The 23899-nt window shown below is 51.8% G+C and overlaps 2 protein-coding genes across 10 annotated transcripts in view; one reads left to right on the forward strand and one right to left on the reverse strand.

Annotated features, from left to right (window-relative positions):
* TP63 (tumor protein p63) overlaps positions 1-8901 on the forward strand; it is a 154308-nt gene extending 145407 nt beyond the window's left edge. For all 9 annotated transcript variants that reach the window (XM_080603951.1, XM_080603949.1, XM_080603950.1 and 6 more), the window contains 4 exons: positions 2569-2726; positions 3556-3700; positions 4590-4683; positions 5922-8901. In XM_080603951.1, coding sequence (XP_080460077.1) covers positions 2569-2726; positions 3556-3700; positions 4590-4683; positions 5922-6218 — 694 coding nt within the window. In that variant the 3' untranslated portion in view covers positions 6219-8901. The remainder of the gene's footprint in view (positions 1-2568; positions 2727-3555; positions 3701-4589; positions 4684-5921) is intronic.
* A 12520-nt stretch (positions 8902-21421) lies between these two features.
* The window catches only part of P3H2 (prolyl 3-hydroxylase 2), a 66471-nt gene continuing 63993 nt past the window's right edge, over positions 21422-23899 (reverse strand). Inside the window, exons 14-15 of the mRNA XM_080604049.1 lie at positions 23671-23811; positions 21422-22814 (exon numbers count right to left, since the gene is read on the reverse strand). Coding sequence (XP_080460175.1) covers positions 22722-22814; positions 23671-23811 — 234 coding nt within the window. The 3' untranslated portion in view covers positions 21422-22721. The remainder of the gene's footprint in view (positions 22815-23670; positions 23812-23899) is intronic.

The following is a 23899-nucleotide window of genomic DNA, read 5'->3' on the forward strand; positions in this document are numbered from 1 at the left end:
TTTAAAAAAAAATGAGAAAAAAGCAATATATTTTAAATGAATCCTCAAAACACCATGTAGTCTGTGTGTTTAATACCAAAAACATTTTCTTGTGTTTCTGAGGCTGTTGCTATATTGATGTGTGACATTAATTTTGAATAAAATTTTGCATCTTGGTTTATCTTGGGACTTTTCTTTGGCTAAATGGCCTTCTCTAGACCTTTCATGTCTGCTTATGTGACTGAATAGTTCAGTATAAAAGATTATGGGTATAAAGAAAAATGCTCGTTTCTTTCCTGTTTCATTGACTTGAGTTTAATTGTCTTAATAGAGCTAATCTTGATTCTTATGAGTATGAAAGAGATGAGAATGGAGTCCTTAAGCTGTAAGTGAAAGTATGTATTCTTTTTTGTCTATCATAGGGTGCTTTTGGCTTTTGTTCACTTTTTTTCCACAGTGTTCTGCACGAGCATAACTAGTTTTGTTGAGGTCACTCTTGGTGGCATTGAGAGCAAAGTTAGGCCCCCTACTGACCTCCTTGCAGAACCTTGTTTTGTACCAACAGGTATCCAAAAAAAGTGTTCAGAGCCATGAGCTCTATAAAATAAAACCTTCCCTGAGCTTAAATATTGAAAATAAATCTCTTTTGGGGAGTCTCTGTTGGTTTCATTTGGAATTTCACTGTGGAGGCTTTTGTACACGGTGACCTCCTCGCTTGCATGGCATTCAGATTTTGCCCTAAGGGACTCCTCAGGTGTGTATAAATTTCAGCTGAAGCTCAGTTAGTCCAGGTTCCTGAACTTGCAAAGCAGAAATATTAATTCTAGTCCGAAATCTAGAGGTCTCTTAAGTTAAGGGTAGTGTCCGTCTGACTCGAATCTTACGGCTGGCCTCAACTTTTATAATTGCTGAAGTGAAACCTCCGATCTGAATAATTCCCTTCGCTCTGAAAAGCTGGGCCTGAACTTCGTGGCTTGGTTTCACTTCCCCCTGGGAGTTGCTGCCATCATTAATATTAATTTGCGAAGCTGCTTCTGCTTTCCACTTCCTTGAGTCTAAGAAGTTTGCTGGATCTTGTCCTGCATCTTCACTGCCAAAGGACAGTTCACACCCTTCTGCACCTCCTGTAATTGTGTAATTAAGTAACATTTCTTCAGGGCCTTAGATATTCAAGCCTGTTAGCATAGATATTTCTCCACCCACCGTTGCAAGTTTTAAAAAGTGCAGGAAGCTGGAGACGATGTAATTGTATGGAACTTGACCTTGAGTGCTGAAGGTTTTAATAAATTACCCAAGAATAAGCCTTTTCTTTCCTTTACACTTTGCTTATTTTAATAACTATTCCCTTTGCATAGAAGGAGAGCCAGTTCCCAGGAATTGACGCAGCCAGTTAGACCCAGACGAACGAGTTTCTCAATGGGGAATCAGATGGGAATGTGCCCTTTCTCACTCGCCATGGGGTCACTCTGGTATGGCCAGATGGGCGCTGGGCTCCTTGCAAGCCCAGCAAGTAGGCTTGTGTGAGGGTATGTCGTGTTTGGGAAGCGTGCCCGCTTCCTGAGTGTCTTTGCCCGGTCTTGTGAGCTCCCTTGGTGTGCAAAGAGAGAACCTGCTCTCCTGTGGCCCAGCAGCACCCTGCCAAGCGTGCTGTTGGGCCTGCTCTAATGGTCGTGTTCTGCATATTCCAACTAAGACCCCACTCCAAATGGGATGCCGCAGCTGTAACTTGAGCTCGGAGCTGGGCTGCTGTTCAGAAGCAGCACAGTTTTCATGCTCCAGATCGCTTACGAGGTGGGATCCCAGCTGGGACCATCGGGGCTGGGGAGGGACGAGCTTGCCAGCAAGCCTCTGGCCCAGTTTGGAGATATGCGGGATGGAGCTGGGGGCTGTCTGGACTTGAGGGAGGTCAGTGCTGTTGGACGGTTACAGGAATCTGATACTCTTTGCAAGCAGCCTGTGGGGTCTGGATACAAGGTTTTGTAATGCCAACAAAAGTTGCATCTAGGTGTCTATTCCCTAAGGTGTGTGGAGCCTGTCTTATGCAAAGACCCTCTGGTTTCATACAGACATGGTAATAGCCTGCTTATATGAATAACTATGAATTTTGGAGAAACCAAGGTGATCAGTGTGTCCTGATCTGAAAACTACTGCTGCCATCAGATTTAGGGGTAGTTAAGATGATTTGAGATGGCTCTCTCAGTTCTTGTTCTTAGGGAAAAAGCATTTGACCACAAAGAGAGCTTACTTGAAAAATATTTTTCCAAGTTCTGGCAGCTGTGTGGTGGCTTTGGGTATGTTCTCTTCAACTGAAAAAGTAATGTAGAAACTTTTCTTTAAATAAAAAATCTGAGCCAAAAGCAAAGCTGCCCTTTTTCTTTCGTATTTTTTTCTTTAAATCCCTAGAATATGTGGAGAAAATGCTTAGTTCATGTTGACTCCCTCCGATTATCTTTAGCTGCAGCACTCCCACAGTGTCAGTGACTTTAGTAGCGGGACCTCACCATGCTACAAACAAAATATGTATCCCCTTGGATGTGCACTCTTAATCAAATGCTGTGATTCCTGTTGTAACATCTCCTTGCTTTGCAGGACCTCCATGCAGTCACAGTCGTCCTATGGCTCCAACTCGCCGCCGCTCAGCAAAATGAACAGCATGAACAAGCTGCCCTCGGTCAGCCAGCTAATTAACCCCCAGCAGCGCAATGCCCTGACCCCAACCACCATCCCTGACGGCATGGGAACCAACAGTAAGAAACCCTTGCTCCTTCTCTTGTTCCGTGTGCGCTCCTTGCTGGTCTGGGGAAGGAGACTGGACATTTCTGAGGTGCTGTTGTGCCACAGGGCAAGTCACCTGCCTTCTCCGGGCTTCAGCATCCTTCTGTGAGCCTCACAGGGGTGAACAGAGCTCCTTCGTGCTGCAAATCTGGCTGGCTGCACAGTTGTCTGTCTTTAAAGACCTTCCCAGCAGAGGAGATAGAAACATTGGCAAACTTTCTTTCATTTCAATTAAGACGCTCCTTAGTTTCAAAGGAAATGTCTGCAGCTCCCAGCTCTGTAACCTGTTTCCTCCTGGCTGCTGAAGAGTGCCCAGCAGCCCTGTAAATCCAGGATGACAGACATGGTTCTGGGGGCTAAGAAGCGCTGCTTTTTTTTTAATTTCAAAAGCACTGGGCTCTCGCCCACACCTGTTGCTGATCCCCTTTGGGTGCTCAGTGTCTCTGAAAACAAAGCTGTTTGGCTTCTGTATTGGGTTACTCTGCTGGCTCAGTCCCGCTCCTTTCCTGCAGCAGGGAAAGATGAGATGCCCACAGCTTGCTTAGGTTTCTACGCAGCCTGTTTGTAAGGGAAGGTGATGCAGAGGCAGGGCTGCCAGCAGCGGCTTCGGCAAGGGGAGAGCTCCTGCAGGACTGTCTGTCATCTGGTCCTTGTGCAGTCATGGGGGCCCTGCCTTAAATTCCTCGTGAGCTGCTTCTGTGTGAGTTTAAGGCTGCTTGGGTTGCGGGCTGCTCTGTGCTGGGGGTGAGATGAGGTGCAGGGATGCCTCGGTAACAATGTGTTCCTCCTTCTCTCCTCCAGTTCCCATGATGGGCACCCACATGGCCATGACCGGCGACATGAATGGCCTCAGCCCCACGCAGGCGCTGCCTCCTCCCCTCTCCATGCCTTCAACGTCCCACTGCACTCCCCCTCCTCCATACCCCACAGACTGCAGCATTGTCAGGTGAGCAGGAGCAGGCTGCCCAGCACATTTCCTACCCACAGGGAGCAGAGGCCTCGTGCCAGGAGCCTGAGTGGCCCCTGCCAGGTCCCTCACCCTGTTTTCCTGGAGTTCTGGATCCAGTGGGCTTTGGCAGGCCTGAGGCTGGGCCACCCTCAGGGCCCTGAGCCTCAAACCCCCACCTCTGAGCAGCTGAAAGAAACAGGGACAGTAGGACTGCAAGAAAGCCAAGGGATGCAGCATCTGCTGGACTGGTGGAGCAGAGGGCACCCTGAAGTAAGCCAGGGAGTCTTGCAGAGTTTTTTATTGACACGTATTTTTTTTCTTCTGTGGCCATGCAGCAAGCTGTGGCTGGGGTCAGAAGTACAACCAGCCTCCCTAGAGATGCAGCTCGTCTGCCCTCCATGAAGTCAAACAGGTTGAAAAATGCTCCCCATGACCCTTTATGCTTAGAGAGGAACGTGATGATTTCAAGTACTGTGGGTGCATGATGTGTCTGAGCCCCAGACCAACCGCCTTGGTGAAGCCCTCTATCTATGTGGCGTGCTGCCATGGGCTCAGCTGCATTCCAGGTGAAGTGGCCTGGCAGAGGAAGGTCCTTGGGAGCCTTCCTGCCCTGACGTCTGGAATGCAACACCAGCTTTCGGCTAAGGCATGGTGCTGCCATGAGGGTTGTCTACTAGGAGCCAAGATTGAAGGACTCCCTCATTTGTTTGGTGTGGCAGCGATGTGGCTTGCTGGCCTGGGATGTCTTGGAGAAGGTCAAGCCAAGGGTAAAAGCTTCATTTCCTGTTGCTGCAGGTTGGCTTAGTGTTTGGTTTTTCTGTGGTTTGGGCTGTTGCAGCCAGGGTGATCCTTTTTTCTCTCTCCTTCCTTCCTTCCTCCTCTGCAGCTTCTTAGCGAGGTTGGGCTGCTCATCCTGTGTGGATTATTTCACGACCCAGGGGCTGACCACCATCTATCAGATTGAGCATTACTCCATGGATGTAAGTAACTCCTCACCATTTCCTTTGTTTGCAGTCTTGGCCCTGCTGTAGAAACAGGTCAAATCCAGACTCAGTATTTTTTTATGTGATTAGTTTGATTTAAGGCTGTTGCACACCACAGAAAACTTACTGGGAGGTATAGAGGCTGGACTCAGTGCCAGTTGGTGGTTGTAACTACCTTGCCTGGCACAGAGAAAGTGCCTCTCCCCCTCCCCACTGCTGTCCTTTTTAGTCCCCAAAGTGGCCCCAGCCCACACGCCTGTTAAATCTGCAAGGCTTGGTTTCAGTTTACACTCCTCTGAAACACCTCACTTGCCTGCAGACAAGTAGGCTATCTCGAAGTGGTCTGCATTTTTCCCCTCCCTGCTTCTGTTTTCTGGCCTTACCTTAACAATCTTCCCTTGCCACTGACATCTCGGCCCAGCTGCCTTCTCTTGCATGGCTCTTGCTGCAGGGTTGCTTCCTCCTATCCTATGCCGCTGCTCTCCAGAGAGATGGCCCTCCCTTTTCTGCCCCAAGACTTTGCAAGGCTGTGATGCTTCCTAGGCTGGGCTGCCTTCCTTCTGCTGATGCTCTAATTAGAAAAGCTGACCCAAATTAACCAAAGCTGGTTGCTAACTTGTTTTCAAAAGCCAATGTCACATTTCCCAGAGTTAGGTAAGGCTGCCCTCAAGTACAGTACCTGCAGAGGCGATGGGGCCTCGAAGTCCAAATGTTTTAAGCTTAGGTTTCTGCCTTAAGCTTTGTTCAAGTCATTTAGGCAGTTTCTACAGAGTCAGACACAGAGCTTTGAATACTGGAGCCCAAACTTTAATTCTAAAATCCTTTTGCAGGCTTTGAAATGAACAGTGAACTTTTCAAAGCTGTTGAACTTCTGCAGTCCAGCATCCCCCACCACAGACAACCAGCAGAACTCTCCACAGGAGTTTTGGAGGCCTTGCAGTCCAGTTAAACTTCTAGCTTTAGGTCATCATATCTTATGCATGACTGTGTCACTTCAAAAGGGACCTTGTGTCATCAGTCCTTGCTGCCTCTCAGCTACGCATACTTGTTCAGGAGTGGTGAGCCAGTGAACCACCACCTTCAGGATCAGTGGCTTGTCTTCTGTAGCGCATCGCAGCCACCGTGTGTTAATAATTAAGCACTTGCAGGGTGGCCCAGAGGCTGCTTTTTCTGGAGCCCAGACCCCCTGGATTGCCCAGGGATTGCCCTGTTAAGCCCTGCTCCTTGCCTTGCAGGATCTGGTGAGCCTCAAGATCCCAGAGCAGTTCCGCCACGCCATCTGGAAGGGCATCCTGGACCACCGGCAGCTCCATGACTTCTCCTCCCCTCCCCACCTCCTGCGTACCCCCAGCGGCGCCTCCACTGTCAGCGTGGGCTCCAGTGAAACCCGGGGGGAGCGGGTCATCGACGCGGTCCGCTTCACGCTCCGGCAGACCATTTCCTTCCCACCCCGCGACGAGTGGAACGACTTCAACTTCGACATGGATGCCCGGCGCAACAAACAGCAACGCATCAAGGAGGAAGGGGAGTGAGCTCCGCAGACCCCGCCCCGCCTCAGCCACAAACTGCTCAGCCCTTCATTTGTCTTCCCTTCTGCTTGGTACTGCACCCCCGGACGAAGGGCGGAGGGAGCCTCCTTGCTCACTCACGCTAGTTATGCCCTTGATGCTGTCTAGGCCATGCTCCTGGACCGCAACCTCCACCCCAGCTCTTGCAAGAGGAGGAGCTGAGCGAAGGGGGAAGGCGGGTGGCGTTTCCTTGAAAGCTGTTGGCCTTCTCGAGAAGGCGTTGTCCTTGTTTCGTGTTTTCCTTTGGGGAGAGGGCTTCTTTTCTTGACTTTTTGAATCCTCTCACGCCTTGCGGGTGTCCTGACCTGCAAACTCTCTCTGTCATCCAGCAATCCCACTTTGAAAAGCAGGAAGGTTAAAACTTTTTTTTAAAAAAAGCTAAAAACAAAAAAGTAAAAATCAACACCCAAAGCCACTAAATCCCAAACCGGCAGTTCATCTGAAAAACAAATGGGAATTGGTCTGCTGAATGTTGCACTTAAACAGCCTCTTCCCCCAGAGCTGAGCACTCTGTTCATGTATACTATTCTCCAGCGGAGACAGCACATGCACTTTGCTGGACAGGCCAGAGCTTATGGCCACCTGCAACCCTCCTTTTCCTTTTCCTTTGCATTCTATAGGGGAAAAACAAACCTGGTATCTCTTCTCATTTTGAATGTATGCTCTACTTGTATATCCTGGTTTGCTTCGGTCAGGATATAAATACAGATACAGCTGTCAGTAATTCTGACTTTTGTCCCCCACCCAACATTAGCCACTCTGTACTACTACTGAAACTTAAGCTAGAGAATTAGGCTTTGCCACATATGCTGCCTGGTTAGTTTAGCACAAGGATTTGCCTGCCTGTCCTCTGACCAGAGGACCTACTGGGAGCTGCACACTGATTTGTAGGGCTTCAGCTACCCAGAACCCAGGCAGTTCTTTATTTAGACTGTTAGATTGGTTAATTAGAGCTGTCTTTAGACATGCCTGTAGTAGCCTGGAATCTGTTATTTTGTTGCTGCGGACTATAGACTAAGTAATGAGCAACTAGAAGTGCAGAGTAAAAATTATATATGATACGTATTTTCCAGCAGCCTCGGAACAAGTACCAGTTCCATGGTAGTATGAGTGTTGCTACTGCAGAAGTCCTGTTTACATGAAAAAAATGATTTTTCTGTTTTTTTCTTCATTGGTTGAACAGCAGCTGTGCTCTGAGGCATTTCCTCTGACTGCCAGTGATACTCTGGACAAGTAACTGAACACTTTGACGTTTATATTGGCCAAGGTAGTGAGACTGATGTATGGAGAAACTAAAGCAAGGGGCTCGGCTCAGGACAGCTGCTTTCAGGTTGGCTTTTGCTGTTAACAGTAAGCCTGACTTTGCTTTTTACTGGAGAAAGATGAAAGAAGCAGCTTTTAAAGGACTTGTCATCCTACCTTGCTACAACCAAATAATCTTGTTTCAATGCAGTGGCTGTTTTCTGGGCCCTGCTGTGTGCCTCTTATTTCACGTAATTAACATTGTTAGCATCCTCCTCCATCTGTCCATTGTGCCAGGTTGCATTCAAAGACTGCCTTTTGGTAACTGTGCAAGCCTATTTTGGATAGCTCTGAGCGGTAATATAAGATGGTTACCTTGTAAAGTGTGTATATATATTTTTTGTATGTGTAATTTTTGTTTCCTACAGCATAACATGCCAATTTTTATTTCTTCTTGGGCTACTGGGTCTGACAGAACCACAATAAAATGTTTTTTGTTTTTCTGTTTTTTAATTATTATTTTTATGCAGAATGCTTACAGTATACAGTGTAACAAATGGCGTCGTCACTGGACAAATATATTTGTATTTTTTCATACTGAGATTCCTGTGTTACTTTGCAGTTGAGGGGAGGGGGCAGGTACCGAAAACCTGTTTTATCATTTTGTTTTGTAACACTTCAAAGAGCAGCGTCCTAGATTTCAAAGTATTTAACATGCTCAGTGTGAAAACTTACTCTATCTTTTTTTTTTATTCTAGTATGCTACAAAAGAAGCGAGTCAGCCTGCTCTTGACTCAATGCAAGAATTCATTCAGCAGGGCAGTGATAGTGTGGGGAAAGTGTTAGTGCGGGTACTCTGCAAGGTCCTGGGGGTGAGCTGGGTTATGCCCTTCTCACCTCCACGGTTTTGCATCTCCATTGTGTAATCCTTCTGAGCTGCTTCAGTACTGTACAAATATTGATGCCTTCATTACCTTCCTTCATTACCTTCGTTCTAGGAACTAGGAAGCTTCTGACTACCAAGGTTAATGCAGTTAATGCTGTGCCCAGAGTCTGGGCACAAGAACATTAGTATCTGCTTTTCAACTCAGCAGTAAGATGGAGCTTTTCTGCTACATCACTAGTGACTAAAATATATGCTGTGAAAACCTTTCCACTGTATACCACTACGGAGTGCACTTATGTGTAACTGGGATCTTCATGTGAGTTTGAACAGCTGTAGCTTTTACCCTCCCCTGTAGAGCTGTGATTATTTTTGTTGTTGTTGTTTTGTTTTGATACATCAAAGCCCATGGGATCTACCAATGCTTGTAGCAATGACAGTGTTGCCTGCACCAGGACTTGTGTGTGTTTTGGAACACCTTGTTGTTGAAGTCAATGAAAATAAAAGCCGGACTGAAAATGATGCTGAATTTCCGAACATCTTCCTTTCTTGCCTGTGCGCCGCCTTGGAAATGAGCAGGAGCCTTTGCTGCTGCTTACTCCTCTGAGCAGCGGGGCCTAGCATCACCTCTGCATATGTGTGTTTGTCTAATCCCCTTAGATGCTCACTGGTCACTCCTTTTGCAGCTGTACCTTGACCCAGTGCAGGGGCCGAGGAGGTGGTGGTTTGGCTGCTGTGACCTGCAGCTGATCCTGTGGCTGTTAAATTTCATGCAGTCCCACGTTAGGTCCATTAAGTTGCACTCTTGGTCTGTCTGCCAGAAAGGTGTCTGTCTTTCTGCCAAGACTGGGGAGAGGGAAAATCCCCTCTCTGTGTACTTCCCTTGAGACCTGGCTTCATGTTCACCATTAAAATTGAGACTGTCTGAATTTCTTGCTTCAGCTTCTGCTTTTTGTTTATTAAAAAGCCTTTCCTATTCAACAGGGAGACCTTTCATATTTCCATATCATCCATGTTGATTGGGTGTGTTATGAGGTGTCACCACATCCACATCTGTCATCTTTCTGGCACATCTCATGGGTTGACCCCTGTAAGCCTTTCACTGAAATGTGAAGGCTTCTGGCTTGTGGATTGTTTGCATAGTTCCTTTTTTGCCCTTTCATCCTTTATTCTGTTTTTGAGCAGGGTATGGGGAAGTGCTTTATATTCAAAATCCTGCTCAAACAGTGCAATGGTGTGGATGCTGTGTGTGCCTGGGGTGGGGGAGAATTTGGGCTTTGGGCAAGCAGGGGCAGTACTATGCTACCCCTTTTCCCCTCCTCCACATTTGTGAAACAGCCTTGCACAGCCACATCTACCACCACCCTTGGAGTTTGGGGATGCTTGTCCTCCATACCTAGCTTACATCAAAGACCCTGCTCATCATGCATCTTCTCTTCTAGCTTTTGCCTTTGTCTTTGTATGTTGGTTCCTCCTGGCTGTACTGCTTCAGTCTGATGGGCCATCACATTAATGGCCCAGCTTTGTCAGTGGTTTCTGTATAAAACCAACGTCTGCCTCCTACAGCTTTTCTGAGGTTATGGTTGGGGGAAAGGGCGCAGGAAGGCACCAAAAGATCAGGGAAAAAAATCACAAAGATCTTAAAAGAGGAAAATGCCATCGCTTCTCTTGAGAGTTACTTTCACATTAACCATTAGGGCAGGGAATGCTTGCCTGATTTTTTTTTTGTTCTGGTCACTGCTGCTTTTCCCTTTAGCCAAAGGCTTAGAGAAGCTCTTGTCTCTGGATATCGCTAGCTGGAGGCATCATTCCCCTGGTTCCAGTCAGATAGGCAGGGATTGCTTGAATGTGCTATTAAAATCTAATATGCTGCTCTCAGAGAAGTGCTGCTACAGTGACTGCCAGAACTTGCTGTTTCAGCTGATGGGCTCCTTGCCTCTAGATGAGCAAACTGAATCAGGTAAAATAAGATTTCAGTTTCCATTAACCAGATAGGCTTGAAACATGTTTGCTGACGATTGCAATAGCTGTCTGCTCTGAACCGTTGCTGGATCAGAAACTTTTACATTGCTTATGTGACAGCAATGGTTTTGGTGCAGAGGAATCCCAAGCTAGTGCTCTCCCTTTCATCCTCCACATGGTCCTGTTGGAATTCTGTCTTTGGATAATGAGATAACTCGTATGAAGTTTTCAGGGTAGGGATCCATCATAAGCTTCCTGCTATATTTTGTAAACCTCTCAAGACCTGCATGCCCTCCTATGCTGTTTCCTAAGCAAACTCAAGCTAGCAGTCCCCTATGACAAAACTTATTCAGACAAAGCAAAATTTGGCAAATGTCCAAGTGGAGCCTGTGAAGGATGTCCTGCTCAACACGGTCATCCTGTCCTGTGCAGAATCTCCTTCCCTCCTGATGGCAAAGCTGCCAGTGGGGGGATTTCAGGATCTGGCTTCCCCCACTGCCTCTTTCCTCAGTGGGAAAACCCTGGTCAGCCAGCCCTAGCACCAAGTGCGACCTCGGGTTGTTTGGCCTTCTGATGTGCTGAGCTACGAAACGTGGAGCTCGTACCAACTGCTGCATGGAGCTGAGCGCCAGGCCAGTGCTTTAGTCCTGCTCAGCTCCCCTGTGCAGTCTGGTGAGCGTGGCCACCTGGGCGAGGGCTGTGCCTGTGCTGAGCCCTCGGCAGTCGGTTTGGGCACTACAGCCTCGCCTGGCAGCCAGGCTGGAGCTGGTGGGGTCTGGGGCCTGAGATGTTCTGGCTCTCTGTGACCCAAGAGAGCAGTGAATTGACTTCCTGAGCACACAGCGGAGGGAGGAGGCCGGAGTTTTGGAGCCTTTTTGTAGATGCTCGGATACATTGGCTGTGAAGGTCAGACGAACATGAAGGAAACTTACCTATATACTCTGTCAGCAAGGACTAGCTGCAGCCTTCTCCCAGCTTACTTCCTTAGGAATGAAGTGCCAATATGTTACTTAGGGGTATATGGCAGTAACCCTTTGCTGCAACTTTGCTGTCCCATTCAGGGCCCCATATGCTGGTCCCTCTCCTTTATACGCTCATGTTCTCTGGATTAGATAGGTTATCCCTTGAGCACAAGGTGTTAATATCAGCTCTGTGGGCCTGAGTGGTTTTGGCTTTGTGCACCTATGTGTTTACTTGCATGTGTCTCTTGTAGTGGGGTCTGGATCCTCTCCACAGCCCCCTCTTCCTGCCTTTGGGGGCTGCCCATCGCGCCGTGCCCGGCTGCTGGGTGAGCACAGCTGGGTGCTGCCCTGGCTCAGCCGTCAGGATCCCCACAGACATGCTGGTCTGATTCCTTTTTGGGAGGGGGAAGAGGCAGCTGGTTTTGTTAAAATGCTTTGACTTCCTTGTAAACACTCCCACAGACTCGTGTGTTGTGTTTCAGGAGCCATCAGCTCTGCCTGCGTGAAGCAAGCCAGATGCCTGCAACGGGGGAAGAGTAGAGGAAAAGCTGCTGGGGGGTAGAAGGGGAGGGGGCAGGAGACACACAGCTTGCGGGGTGGGGGGCTGCATCTGCCTGCCCCTGGGCTCTGGGTGAGCACCAAGTGGCAGCCTGGGGCCAGCGTGCGGCGACCGGGTGCCTGCAGCACCGAAGCCAAGGGGCATCACTCCGCTCCCCCAGCAACACCCGACACAGCCCACAGGCATCTGGATATCGGCCCGATAGCTCTAAGTGTTTGGGGAGGGTCTTCATGCAGCATTCAGATGATTTTTCTCACTTCCACTGTGGTGCACGGCTCTTTGCATTCAGCACCAACATTAAGCACCGCAGCCAGTGGCTTTTTTGGCTGTGCCACTTCCCCCGACGGTGGGGATGCGTGCTCCAACATGAGGTGGGTGCCTTCTGGCGTGCTCAGCAATTACTCACCGGCAGCTGGGCTGATACCAACCATTACAGCATACAAGGGAGATGCTTACATTGTCTCTCCCAACTGCCTAGGGTAGGAGATTAGGCTCCCTGCACCATCAGTGGCAAGAAAGTCCCTGGGGAGCCGTTCAGAGCATATTAGCTTCCCACTCTGAATCATGCCCTGGAAGATGTGGTCTCATTATTGCCTGCATAAAGGTCAAGGGAAGACGAAGTTTGTTTGTTAATATTAAGCAGGACGGCTCTGTCCCTGTAATCAGCTTTGCTGAGGTCTTGAGGCTCGGGGCTGCCATGCGAGAGAAGCTCCCACGGCAGAGCCGTGTGCCAGGCAGGCAGCTGGCTGCGGGGCTCCGCGTGCAGAGAAGAAACTGGTGCAGGGGCTGAAAAGGGAAAAATAGAGAAAAAAAAAAAAAAAAAGAAAAAAAAATTGGGAGACCTGGGGAAGAGCTGGTGCTTTTCCTATTCGATTTTTACAGCCAATATTCTCGAAATGAATATCTAGCAGCAGAAGGGAAAAGAAAATACTTTTTTTTTTTTTTTAATTAAACAAATAAAAAAAGAGCGACGAGGGGAGATCGCTCCCGCATTCCTCGGCTCCTTTTGTCGCTGGGGCTTCCTCCGAGAGCAGCGGAGCGCAGCGGGCGGGCACCACTGCCCTCTGCCGGGGCTGCGCTCCGGGCTCCCCGGAGCCGCTGCAGCACGGACGGGGCTGCCCGGGCCGCTCCTCTCCGAGCACCGTGGCCGTGTTTTCCAGAACCGGCTTTTGTTTTTTTGTTTGTTTGTTTGTTTTTTGTTTTTTGTTTTTGACACAGACACACAAAACCCATCCCACGCGCAGGAGCTGTTTCGGTGCCTCTTGGGTATTCATTTTGCGTGGCTTGGATAAACAAGTGACCTATGGGGGTTTTGGAGGAGTATTTGTTGTAGCTGCACCTGGGGAAAGGTGCTGCTCTCCTGCCCTTTGCTGTGCACCCAGGGATCCCCCAGAGCTGTGCCCGTGCCAGGCAGCACCGGCACCAATGGGAAAGGCAGAAGGCAAAGCCGTGAAGCTGTCACCTGCCAAAGCAGCAGGGCTGATTGCCCTCACCCCGGGCAGATCTTGGGTGCCAAAAGGCTGAAGCTATGCCCTGGCTTGACAAAAGCTGCCTCAGGAACCAGAGCTCACCCACCCCAGGAGGCTGGCTGGAGGCAAGCAGCCCCGTGTAGCTCCCCGGTGCAGCATCACCCCGTAGCCCCGGCCAGCCTGCAGCAGCATCCCGCGTGCCCAGCCCGAGGGCAAGACGCGCTCCACCTTCCCTCCACACACGCAGCACCTCGGCTGCAGAAAAGGTCCTCGCTGCCCCAGCGATATGCATCTCTTCCAGCTGAGAAAACACCACCAGGTATTTTGCAGGGAGCGCACGCCGCAGCCAGGAACTCCCACTGCAGCACCTGGCTGGAGCACCGGCGGCCGGCTCGGGGCTCCCACGCCACCGCAGGAGCCAGCTGAGCCAGTCTGGGTGGGGAGCCCGGCACCCCGCCAGGGCCCACCCGCCCGCGGCACCCAGCACCCCGCTGTGCACCTGCACGGCTCCGCGGGGTGCTGCCTCCCCCTCCGGGGCTCCCCTCTGGGGCTGCTGGCTCCGGCTCAGTTTGCTGGCGCGTGCTTTAAAAGCTCACCTTGCCTGTTTTGGAACCACGTGCGATTTTTGGGAGGGCTGGGGGCAAACGTGAGCGCAGCCCCCAGCAGCGGGCAGGTTCCCACCGCAGCGCAGGGCTTTGCCATGGGGGTGTTTTACAAGGAGATGGAGAGGCTGAGCGGTGAGGATGTTGTGCTGGCAGTGCTCCTGCAGGATCCAGTCTCCAGGGTCATGCTAAGCCCACATGGGCTCCCTGCTCGCACCGAGGTGCTCCCGTTGCTCAACCCAGCCCTGGCCTCCAGGTCCCCGCTGTGGCCCACAGGGAGACCTGAGGGAAGGGCGCCCAAACCGCTCTGGTGCGCACAGCGGTGTGAGCTGGCTGCTCAGCTGCAAGGTGAGGACATGCAGATGTCAGGCGTTTCTTTTCAGCTTCAGTCTGAGTATTTCCTAGCTCTGTCGTACCTGGCCATGTCCTGGCCGTAGCTGCACTTCTCAGTGCCCTGCCAGCAGCTGCAAGATGAGCAGCTCTGAAAGGGAAGATGCTGGGGAGGCCCCTTGGAAGGAGTTTGAGATGTGCCCTGGAGCAGTGTTTTCCAATTTTCCAGGAGAGCCTCTGATTTCCTCCAGTTTTTCCCGGCCTTCCTCAACAGCACCCCAGGACATCTGCTGACTTCTTTCCGTTTTCCTCCTGAAGTTGCTTTTGTCTGATTTTTTTTTTCTGTTTGGTTGTTTTTTGTTTTTATGTTTTTGTTGTGTTCCCCCCACCCCCCCCAATCCTTCTGTGAGCTTCTGATTCATTTGGCTTCTGATTCCTTGGAAATCGCCTCTGGAGACAATGCTGAAGATTTCTACACATGTGATCCAACGTCTTGGCTGCATAGCCCTCAGCGCTGCAATTGGGTAAGAAATGTTACAACAGATCCCAGTCCTCTGTAGCAGGGCTGTTAGGAAACAAAATATTGCACAGCACTATGTGAAGAAGAAAAAAAAAAAACTCTGATTAATTAAAGGTGTGGGTGGATGCACTGTTGCATCAAATTATCCATGCGTCATGGTGAAATGCAAGATAAATGCATCCACCCGTTGTGCCAAGGACGTGGTCAAGCAGCTGGCGCTGAGCCTGGGGAGGAGATGCCAACCTGAAGGTGCTCGCCAGTGTTGTGGGGGTGTCCTTCACCCAAAAAGGAGCTGGAGGGTCACGTCCAACACACGGCGAGGGGCCCGTGGCACAGAGCCCAGCCCCTCTCCCTGTGTTTGGCCCTGTGAAGGTGATGCAGGGCTCCTGCACACCAACAAGCGAGCCGCCCTGAGCGCTGCTGAGCACGAGCCGATCCCTTCCCTGCTGGTGTTTTGGCTCTGTCCTCAGCCCCAACGCCACAACCTCCTTGCTAAGCCCTGAGCAGGGCTTAGTTTGGGTGGGAGCAGCCTGTGGCCGTGCCTGCCTGTCGCTGAGGGCACAGCGACCTTACTGCGCTCTCCCTGCAGGAAAGCTCCCGTCCAGCATGAAGTGCTGCGGGCAGCAAGACCGTTACTGCTGTTATAATTTATACTCCCCCCTTTATGTCTGCTTAATTATTCACTTGACACTGCTGTTTTAGGGGCACGGGGAAGCCAGTGTTTAGCTGCTCCCGGCTGGCTGGGCTGTGCCCTGCTCTGAAGGCTGAGGGCTTATGGTAAAATCCCACGCACCGAACCCCCACGCGCTGGGGTTGCTCAGCTCTGGCAGCGGTGACTCGGCCAGCCCCAGCGAGGGGATGGGGCAACGCCTTCCACCCAGCCTTATTGTCTCACCTTAGGGAAAGCTATTAGCAAGGAATAATTAAGACAAGTCAGGGACGGTCTGGCCATGGGCAGTGGTTGTCTGGGGTTATTTCAGACTTGCCTGGGAGGTGAGGAAATTGGATGCCACTGAAAGCCCTGCCGGGGATGCCAGCAGGTAGGTGGAGGTGGGCAGGTGGGGCGGTGGAAGTGAAGGCACTTTGTGGCCCCCTCAGGAGCAGAGAGAACTGATGGAAATTTCATTTTTTAACTTTTTTTTTTTTTTTTGTGGTTTTGTAGTGGAGTTCCCCTGGCCAGGAAGCAGCACAGGGCTGCTGGCATTTTGCAGGGGACGAAGCCCAGCTAGAGACTGGGGCTGGGAAAGCACCAAGCACACGCTGCAGAACTCCGAGCTCTGCTTCACACCTCCAAGAGGAGGAGAGCTGAGCCTTCCTCCTGCTCCCTGTGCAGTGATGCTGGGCCCCACGAGCACCTTGGTCAACCCCTGCCTGCCTGGTTAAGCCAGGGCATCTGCAATACCTCCGAGAAGGCTCTCAGCAGGTTGAGACAGGCAAATCAGACCCGGTGAGGCTGAGCTACAGAAAATGGTCTATACTCATACAGGCAGATATCCTGGGATGGATTTTTCTTCTGTTCATGCTGCTTTGGCTGGCTGTGAGCGAGAGAGGAGCAATGCTGGCTGGGGTTGCCAGGTGGGACAGGACGAAGGTCTGGGTGATGCTCCAGAGCTGGCCCGTGCTCCCATGCAGCACCCTGCCCTTTTTCCCCTCCCATGGGTAGTGCAGATGGGCCCTGCACCTGACCCCTCTGGCCATCAATCCCATTAGCCCATGACTGCCTGATTATCACGGCTACCGTGTCCCAGCAGCATGGTGACTGATGCACAGCTGCCGAGGGAGGGGGAAGCAAAGAGTCCTCTTGTATTTTTCCTTAAAACCCTAAGATATTTTGAAGAAAGCACCAGCAGCAGTGCCGGCTCCTGGGCAGGTGGACGTACCAGCAGCAAGCTGCACTTCTCACTCTGAAGGCAACAGGGGAGAGCCCAAGGCAGCAGGCAGCAGCACCCTGTGCTGGCATTGCTGTTAGGTGGTGCTCACAGCCGGTCCAAAGAGGTGCTGAGGGCTGGTAGCTCCGCCACACTGCCTCGGGCATGGGCTGCCCAGCAGCAGCTTCTGACCTGGAAATTTTCTTTTGCTGCTGGGCCCATCAGGAGAGCAGGAGATGTTTGTTATCATTCGTCTTGTGGCGCCGGTGGTTGAGCAAGAGCGCCCACCTAATCCTGCTGGGTGGAGGACTCGCTGCCTGGGTAATGCTCGTGGCACTGCACGTCCCGCCTTTGTTTCAGCATAATTAGCGTGGAAAGGGAGAAAGGATGCAGCACCTTGCACCTCAAGGGGAACCCTTACAGATTCGTTGGGCTCCCAGAGCAATGTGATTTGTGGCTTTGTGCTCGTTCCTCCCAAGCAGTGCTGCTACAGCTCCAGGCCATGTCAAGGCACTGGGAAAGTGGAGTCACGGGCTGCAGGGCTAATGCTGCAGCTCCCGGTGCAGAAACTCGAGCAAGCAGAGGAGGAACGTGATGGTGGAGTTGCTGCAAGAGCTGGGTTCAATACCTGGGGAAGCACAGGGCACAGCAAGGCAACGGTCCCTGTATGCTTTTTCCCACCCCTAATTGTCCATGAGAACCATGTTTGGGTGTGGGGATGGCTGTTGTAAAGGTGTTAGCTCAGAGCTCCTCAGGGCGAAAGTGACATTTGGTGACAAAGTCCTTCCCTGCAGCTGTGGAAACACATCTGGCAGAGCAAGGAGTGATGGGCTCACACTAGAGCTGCTTTCAGAGCTCTTGAGAGGGGGAGAAAAAAGGGAAAAAAAAGGGGAAAAAGTGCCATGTGGAGTGGCTGAGGGCTTTCCCTGCCTGGCCCTGCACCCAGCCTGTGTGCTCGGAGGAGCTGTAGGCAGGTAACTGTCACGGAGCAGATAGACATGAAACCACTCAGCTCCTCCTGCCTCACCCAGGGCCAGAAGGGTTTTTTGAAAACAAAAATAAAGGGAAAATTCAGTCTCCACCCATCCACCCCATTTGGCCGGCAAATCAAATGAAACAATCTGAGTGCTGGCACCATCAGAGCAGTGAAATGCCAGCGCCCAGCCTCGCACATGAGGTGTCGAAACAAAACAAGGTGAACAAACAACCCCCGGGAGCCTGGGGGTACCGACCTGCTTTTAAGACGCTGGTGGGTTGTTTTCCCTTGTGTGGCAGTGGCGGCAGCCCCTGCGTCCCCCACCCCGGGACCAGGCTCCTGTCCCTGTGGTGCCTGGGCCCAGGCTGATGGGGCTCAGTGGCATAGGGCCATGCAGGAGCGCCTGTCACTGCTGGTGGTTTTTGGGGACATCCCGATGCGGCCAGCTCCGTGCTCAGCTCCTGCATCGGGGCTGGGGCACAACCCAAAGGGGACTCATTGTCCTCTTTTAAAAGCCATGAGTGGGATCCTAAAAAAATTTCTTCCCGGCCTTTGCTACAGCACGCTTAAAGCACTGGGGGTGCTTCTCCAGCTCTTTCCACCTCCTGCCTCATTGCCGTCAGAGCGATAGCTTTCATTTCTGGGACTTGGGAGGGCTGGAGCTGCCAAACCACCTTGGTGGCCCCATCTCCAGCAGGGCCTGGCCTTCAGATGATGCTTCCAGCAGGAGCACTGTGAGGAGGCAGCGGTGGCACTGGGCAGTGCTGGGAGGCCACCATGCAGCTGGGCCAGCACAATGCTAAGTTTCCCCCAAACCTGGGAGCGAAGCCACCTTACAGCCATTTTGAAGCCAAGAAAATGTGGTGTTTTTTTTTTTTTCTGGTGTTTTTCCCTGGGAGCAGAGCCATTGGACTTGCACGCGAGGCAGCGCAGAGGCTGCTTATCGGCTCACCCCATCGCGGCTGCAGCCCGGTGGTGCCGCTGCCATCTCCGCCGTTAATCTCATTACAAATAAAGGAGGGGTAGAAGCTAAACTGAGCTCATGTTAATTCCCCCTGCCCTGCCCTGCTCAACCTCAGGAAATACCTCCTGGAACTGCCATGCTCGTTACGCAAACAGCCCTGGAAGTGATCATTAATGTCCTGCTCTCTTGCCAAGCCTGCCCGCTCGCCAGCCCAGCTTTGGTCACCCCTGGGACCCCTGCATCCCCCAGCTCCTCAGAGGGCCCCTGCTCTCTGCCCTGCCCCTGAGACCAATGCAAGAGGGGCCAGGCAGCTCTCCCAGTTGCCTATTTTGCTTTCCCAAGTTCCCATCTTGTGCTGGGTATATTTTCAGAAGGATTGGACAGTGGCCGGGACATTTAAAATTTTTTTTCATATAATAAATATTTGCAAAAGGACAAGGAAAAAAATCCTGTGCCAGCTTTCACCATATGTTTAAAACAAGATAAAAGTAATGCCGGGCTGGACATGGCATCCACCAGACCTACCAAGACAGCAGTTTGTTGGTGTGCTGTGTGCTCTAGGGATGGAGGAGCTGTGCTCCAGGAGGCCGTGGGGGCCCTGCCATCCTCAGTGTTATCTATATACATGCAGATACAGACGTACATGCACCCATCTGCACTTGGGCAAGAGCACGCTGTTGAGGGTCATACCCTGATGCACAGACAAGCTGCAACATTTCCTCCAGGAAAAGGTGGCTCTTGCGGGTAGGTGGTGGGGTGTGGGCGTAGGACCAGTTGCAGAAACAAAAGACGTGCATGTTTCTTTCCTTTTTTTTTAATAAAGAAGTTCTTCCCCAAAGCGTGACTAGCCCATTTTTATCTCACTGCCAGCACTATTAGAGCCAGCTGTTTTGTTCCCCCCCCCCCCTTCCCCCCCCAGGCTGGCCAAGGGTGTGGACAGGAGGAAACATCCTTTTTTTTTTTTAATGATGGATTTTCATGGGAAGAAGACGTTGGGCTGCCTGTGAGAGCTTGGGCTGGCTCTACCCTGGTTTAACCAGGAGGGATGAACAGGGCTTGGTGCAAACTCCATCTCCTTCACATCTCCTGGCCAAGTCTCTGCTGCTCGCAGGCACTCGGCAGCTGTAATTCCACCTGGCAAATGTGTCCAGGCTCTGCTGCCTCCCACCAGCAGCACCTTGGGCTGGGAGGACCCTTGGTTGGAGACTGGGCGGCCTTTAATGTTGGTGGGGAAACGGTGCCACCTGAATTGCCCATCACCAGAGCAGAGAAGAGAACGCAGCAAGAGGGATGCTGCCGCAAGGTGGGATGGAGCTGGGGGGGTCTTCAGCTGAGCTGGCTGCTGGCAGGGCTTGTGCCTGGGTCTCCAGTAGGCAGCAAAGCTGCTGTACGCTGCTGTACGCCTCTGGGCCGTCAGCCTGGCTCCTGGAAATAAAGGGCACATACAAAAGGTCCGACTACATGGTGGTTTATAAGCCTATCACGCCCCGGGTTGGAACTAATGGGGGTTAGTCACCACCCAGCAGGGCTGCTGCAGACTGACATGTCCGCATGGCCCTGAGCCTCCGCAGCAACATCGGGGAGGTTCAGCGGCTTAAAATTAGCACCACAAAGCCTGCCTGGCTAATGCCCATGGGCACGCCCAGGTTTTATTAGCCTCTGTAGCCACTGGTACACCACCAGCTCTAGGCGTTTCAGCCTTGACTGTGAATTCAGGAATTTGTAAATACCCGAAGGCATCCCTTTTGCCCGCAGCTTCCTCATGCTGCCGATGCCCAGCTGCCTGCATGGAGCAGCCCAGGTAAGGGGTGACCACCTTGGGCTCGGGGACACATGGCTGTCAAAGCAAACCCCAAATCCTCACTAACGAGGAGCACCTGCACCGAGGAGCACCTCGCTTTGCAGCACTTCCAGAGCGAGTGCCGCACCCAAGCGCGCACACAGCCTCTTACATTGTTTTCAAACGCTTCTGAAATCTATTATGTTGTTTCCTTTATGAGCTTTCCTCCCCCTTTTTTTTTTTTTTTTTTTTCCACTGTCATAAATCAACGTTGCTAATCCAGCCTGCATATATTGCTAGGACTAGGAGGGGTACGCTGCCGTTAACAAGAAACCCAGACATTGTTCGTGCATCTCCGTTTTCCAACCACACCTACTGTGGGTGATAGATCTGGGGCACATCTAACAAAGGGCCAGGGATCCTTTCGGAGGCTCAGCCAAGGCTGGAGGAGCTCAGAGCTGGCCATGGAGCTGCCAGGCTTGCTCTGAAATGCACATCAGCTTCATTGCAGTGCCTCGGTATAGGCCATTTCTCAGTGGCCAGGCCACCCTGACACAAAAGAGACACAAAACCTACATTGCATTTCTGGTGCGTGGCCCAGCCTCGCTCCCACCAGGCTACGGTGTATGAATAAACCTGGCGCCCACCTCTGCTGTTGCCACAGAAATAAAAATCCTCTTCTGAGTGAGACTTGGCTGGAGCAGAGAGCTGGCTAAGCAGCAAACAGGAAAAGTGCCTTTGAGTTGCTGCTTTCCTGCTTCCTGCAGCCCAACACCGACCGCAGGCAGCTCTTGGTGGCACAGAGAGGGACAAGTGCCACAGCCCAGGCTGCCTGGGGTCCTGCCCTTCCTTGGGATTTAGGGCTGGTGTCGCTCGTGTTTGCAGTCAAGTCCCCAAAAGTTGCACCCTTTAATGCTCCCCCAGCACATGGGATGTGTGTTTCTGGGGCCAGGAACCCCAAAGGGAGAGGCACCATCACGAGACACCCAGCGCATACCCCAATCTCCCCTTCTCCTGCTTGGATAAAGAAAGACAAAGACAGGCCTGATGTTGTGTTTAGTTTAGTTTAGTTTATTTCCCCTGGATTTAGACACAGCTCTGGCTAACCACCGCAGCAGCAAACCAACCCCAGCCTGCAAGGGGAGCAGCACAAACTGGGGCCAAGGGCGCAGCAAGCAGGAGCCAAGCCTGGGAGGCAATAGTGTGGTGGGGACAGAGGACACCACCTGATTTAAGTCCTGGAAATGCCAGAGCTGGCAGAGGAGAGCAGAAAAGGACTGAGACAACACCAAGCCAATGCAGCAGGGAGCTAAGCAAAGCTGCCTGGGGAGGTGAGCTCCAGCCAAGCCCCCTGGCGTGCTTTCTGCAGAGGACAGCAGCCTTGCAGGAAATGCAACAGCAAGGATTGCTGCAGCCTGCTTCTTCGGAACTGCTTTCTAGCAGCTGTTGGGTCAAAATGAAAGCTGTCCCTGGGTCTGGGGTGCAGGCAGTTCTGAGACTTCCGTGCTTGTTGTGACTCAGGTGGGGGCTGCTCTGGTCCCGTGCACAGGAGTTAATTTAATGGTGGGTGAGACATGATTTACTAGGCCAGCAGCAGGTGCTGGCAGGGTAAATTTCTTGTGCTAAGCAGCGTGTGCTTTCACAGCAACACCCTCAGACTGTGTCAGAAATACTCTGAGCAAGTAGATGCTACCATGCCATAAACAGCTGCAGCTTCTGCACCGTCAGGATGGGAAGATGCAGACAGGGCACCCAGCATACAAAGCAGCATCGTGACCATCCAACACCATGGCACTGTAACATCCCTGAGACTTGCAGCTGCTTTTAAACATGCACCTGGAGACCATGAAGTTTAACCTTGGTTTTAGCAGCAGGGGCTGGCAGCTCACAGGATGGGTGTGGAGCAGTTTCCAGGATGGGAAGAACAGCCACAACTGGTGATCCAGTTTCTCCCAGGGCAGCACTGATGAGTCTTCAGCCAGCTCTTGGCAGGGACAGGGAGAGGGGTCCGTCAGCACACCTGTGACATTTCTCTAGCAGAGGCTAAAGAGAAGCAGCATCTTCTGGCTGAGGAATTAAAAAAGGGGGTGCAGTGGGCCTGAATGGATCCTGAGCATTGCTAGGGAAGGACAGGGAACCTCAGCAGCAGAGTCAGTCCCAGCAGGAGATGCTGGCACAGGGATGAGGGGTCCCAGCAAGAGCTGTGCTAAACACAGAAGAGGCACTCCTGAAAACTCCACAATCATATTAACCTGTTAATTTATACAGCATCTCTGTACAAAAATAGAAAGGTTCTAATAAGATTAACAATATTAAATAAATATTTAATAGAAAAAGTCTTTGGCCTAGTTCATAGCTCATCCTTTGGGTTGATGTTCATTTCACTGGGTCCTAGATGCTCCTGGTCCAACATCGCGATCACTTCATCTGCCTGGATTCGCTCCTGCAAGAGGACAAGGAAAGAAATCACAATAGCAGAGTTTCAGCGCCTGCCCTCAGCTCATTCAGCATCTCAGCCTGTTGGCAGCATCCACAGCAAACAGTTCATCTGAGCAGTGCAGCCAGGAGGGCAGGACACAGCCTGGGACTTGTCCTGGGGATTTGCTGGACAGAAGGAACCCAATCACTTTGCTCCTCGATACCTCATTCCCAAATGGATGGGGTAGAGCTGATGCACTGCAGGTCCCTTCTCACACTTCATTAGTGGCCACAGGCAACCATCTCCTCCGTGCCTACCAAGATTTCCAGCTCCCCGGGCAAGGCTGATCACCTACCACACATGCACCAAGCATAGAAGAGCTGCAGCTGGCACCAAAATGCACAGACAGCAAGGTGCATGTCTAAAATAAGCTTCTCCCAAAATTTCATAGCCCACCAGCTAGCCCAACATGGGGCGCTCACAAGGCAAAGGCACAAGGGTTTGGTTTGGTCTTTTATCGCAGAAGGTGCTCCCGTTCATCAGGATGTTGGCCACTAGGTGTCAGAAATGGCCAGCCCCAGCCTTGCACACAGCCCTCCTGCACTCTGCTCAGCATCCCGCTCAGCACCCCGCTCAGCATCCCAGCCCTGCGCTGCGTGGGCCACGGCAGGGGCACAGGGCCATCGTATAAAACTTCTCTGGGGTCTCCTAACAGCTCCTCCCTCCTCACGTCCTGGGGTGCCACTGATGGGAATGCTGCTGTGGGGAGTTTGATGGGAGGAAAAGAGATGTGGTGGGACTGGAGACTAGGGATGTTCTGGGTCTCTCAGGGATGCTGGGTTCCCCCCGGCTCCCTTCACGTGATGCTGGAGGGACTCACCAGCTCTCTGTAAAGTGGGTCCAGGGTAAACCAGAGAGCCACGGCACACCGCTGCCCTTTGGTAACTGCCTTCACCCCGTGGGGGTTCTCGCCGCCCGACGAGAAGCTGATCATTCGCCCGCACTTTGGCTTGATGGATGCCTGCAGGAAAATAGGCAATGACAGGATGGTAAAGGGCGGCACGGCTGCGTGGACTGGCTGTGTCTGGGCTCCCTGTGGGTCTGTGACC

This window comes from Anser brachyrhynchus, assembly GCF_964034855.1.
Source record: "Anser brachyrhynchus genome assembly, chromosome: 9".
In the NCBI taxonomy this organism is placed as follows: domain Eukaryota; kingdom Metazoa; phylum Chordata; class Aves; order Anseriformes; family Anatidae; genus Anser; species Anser brachyrhynchus.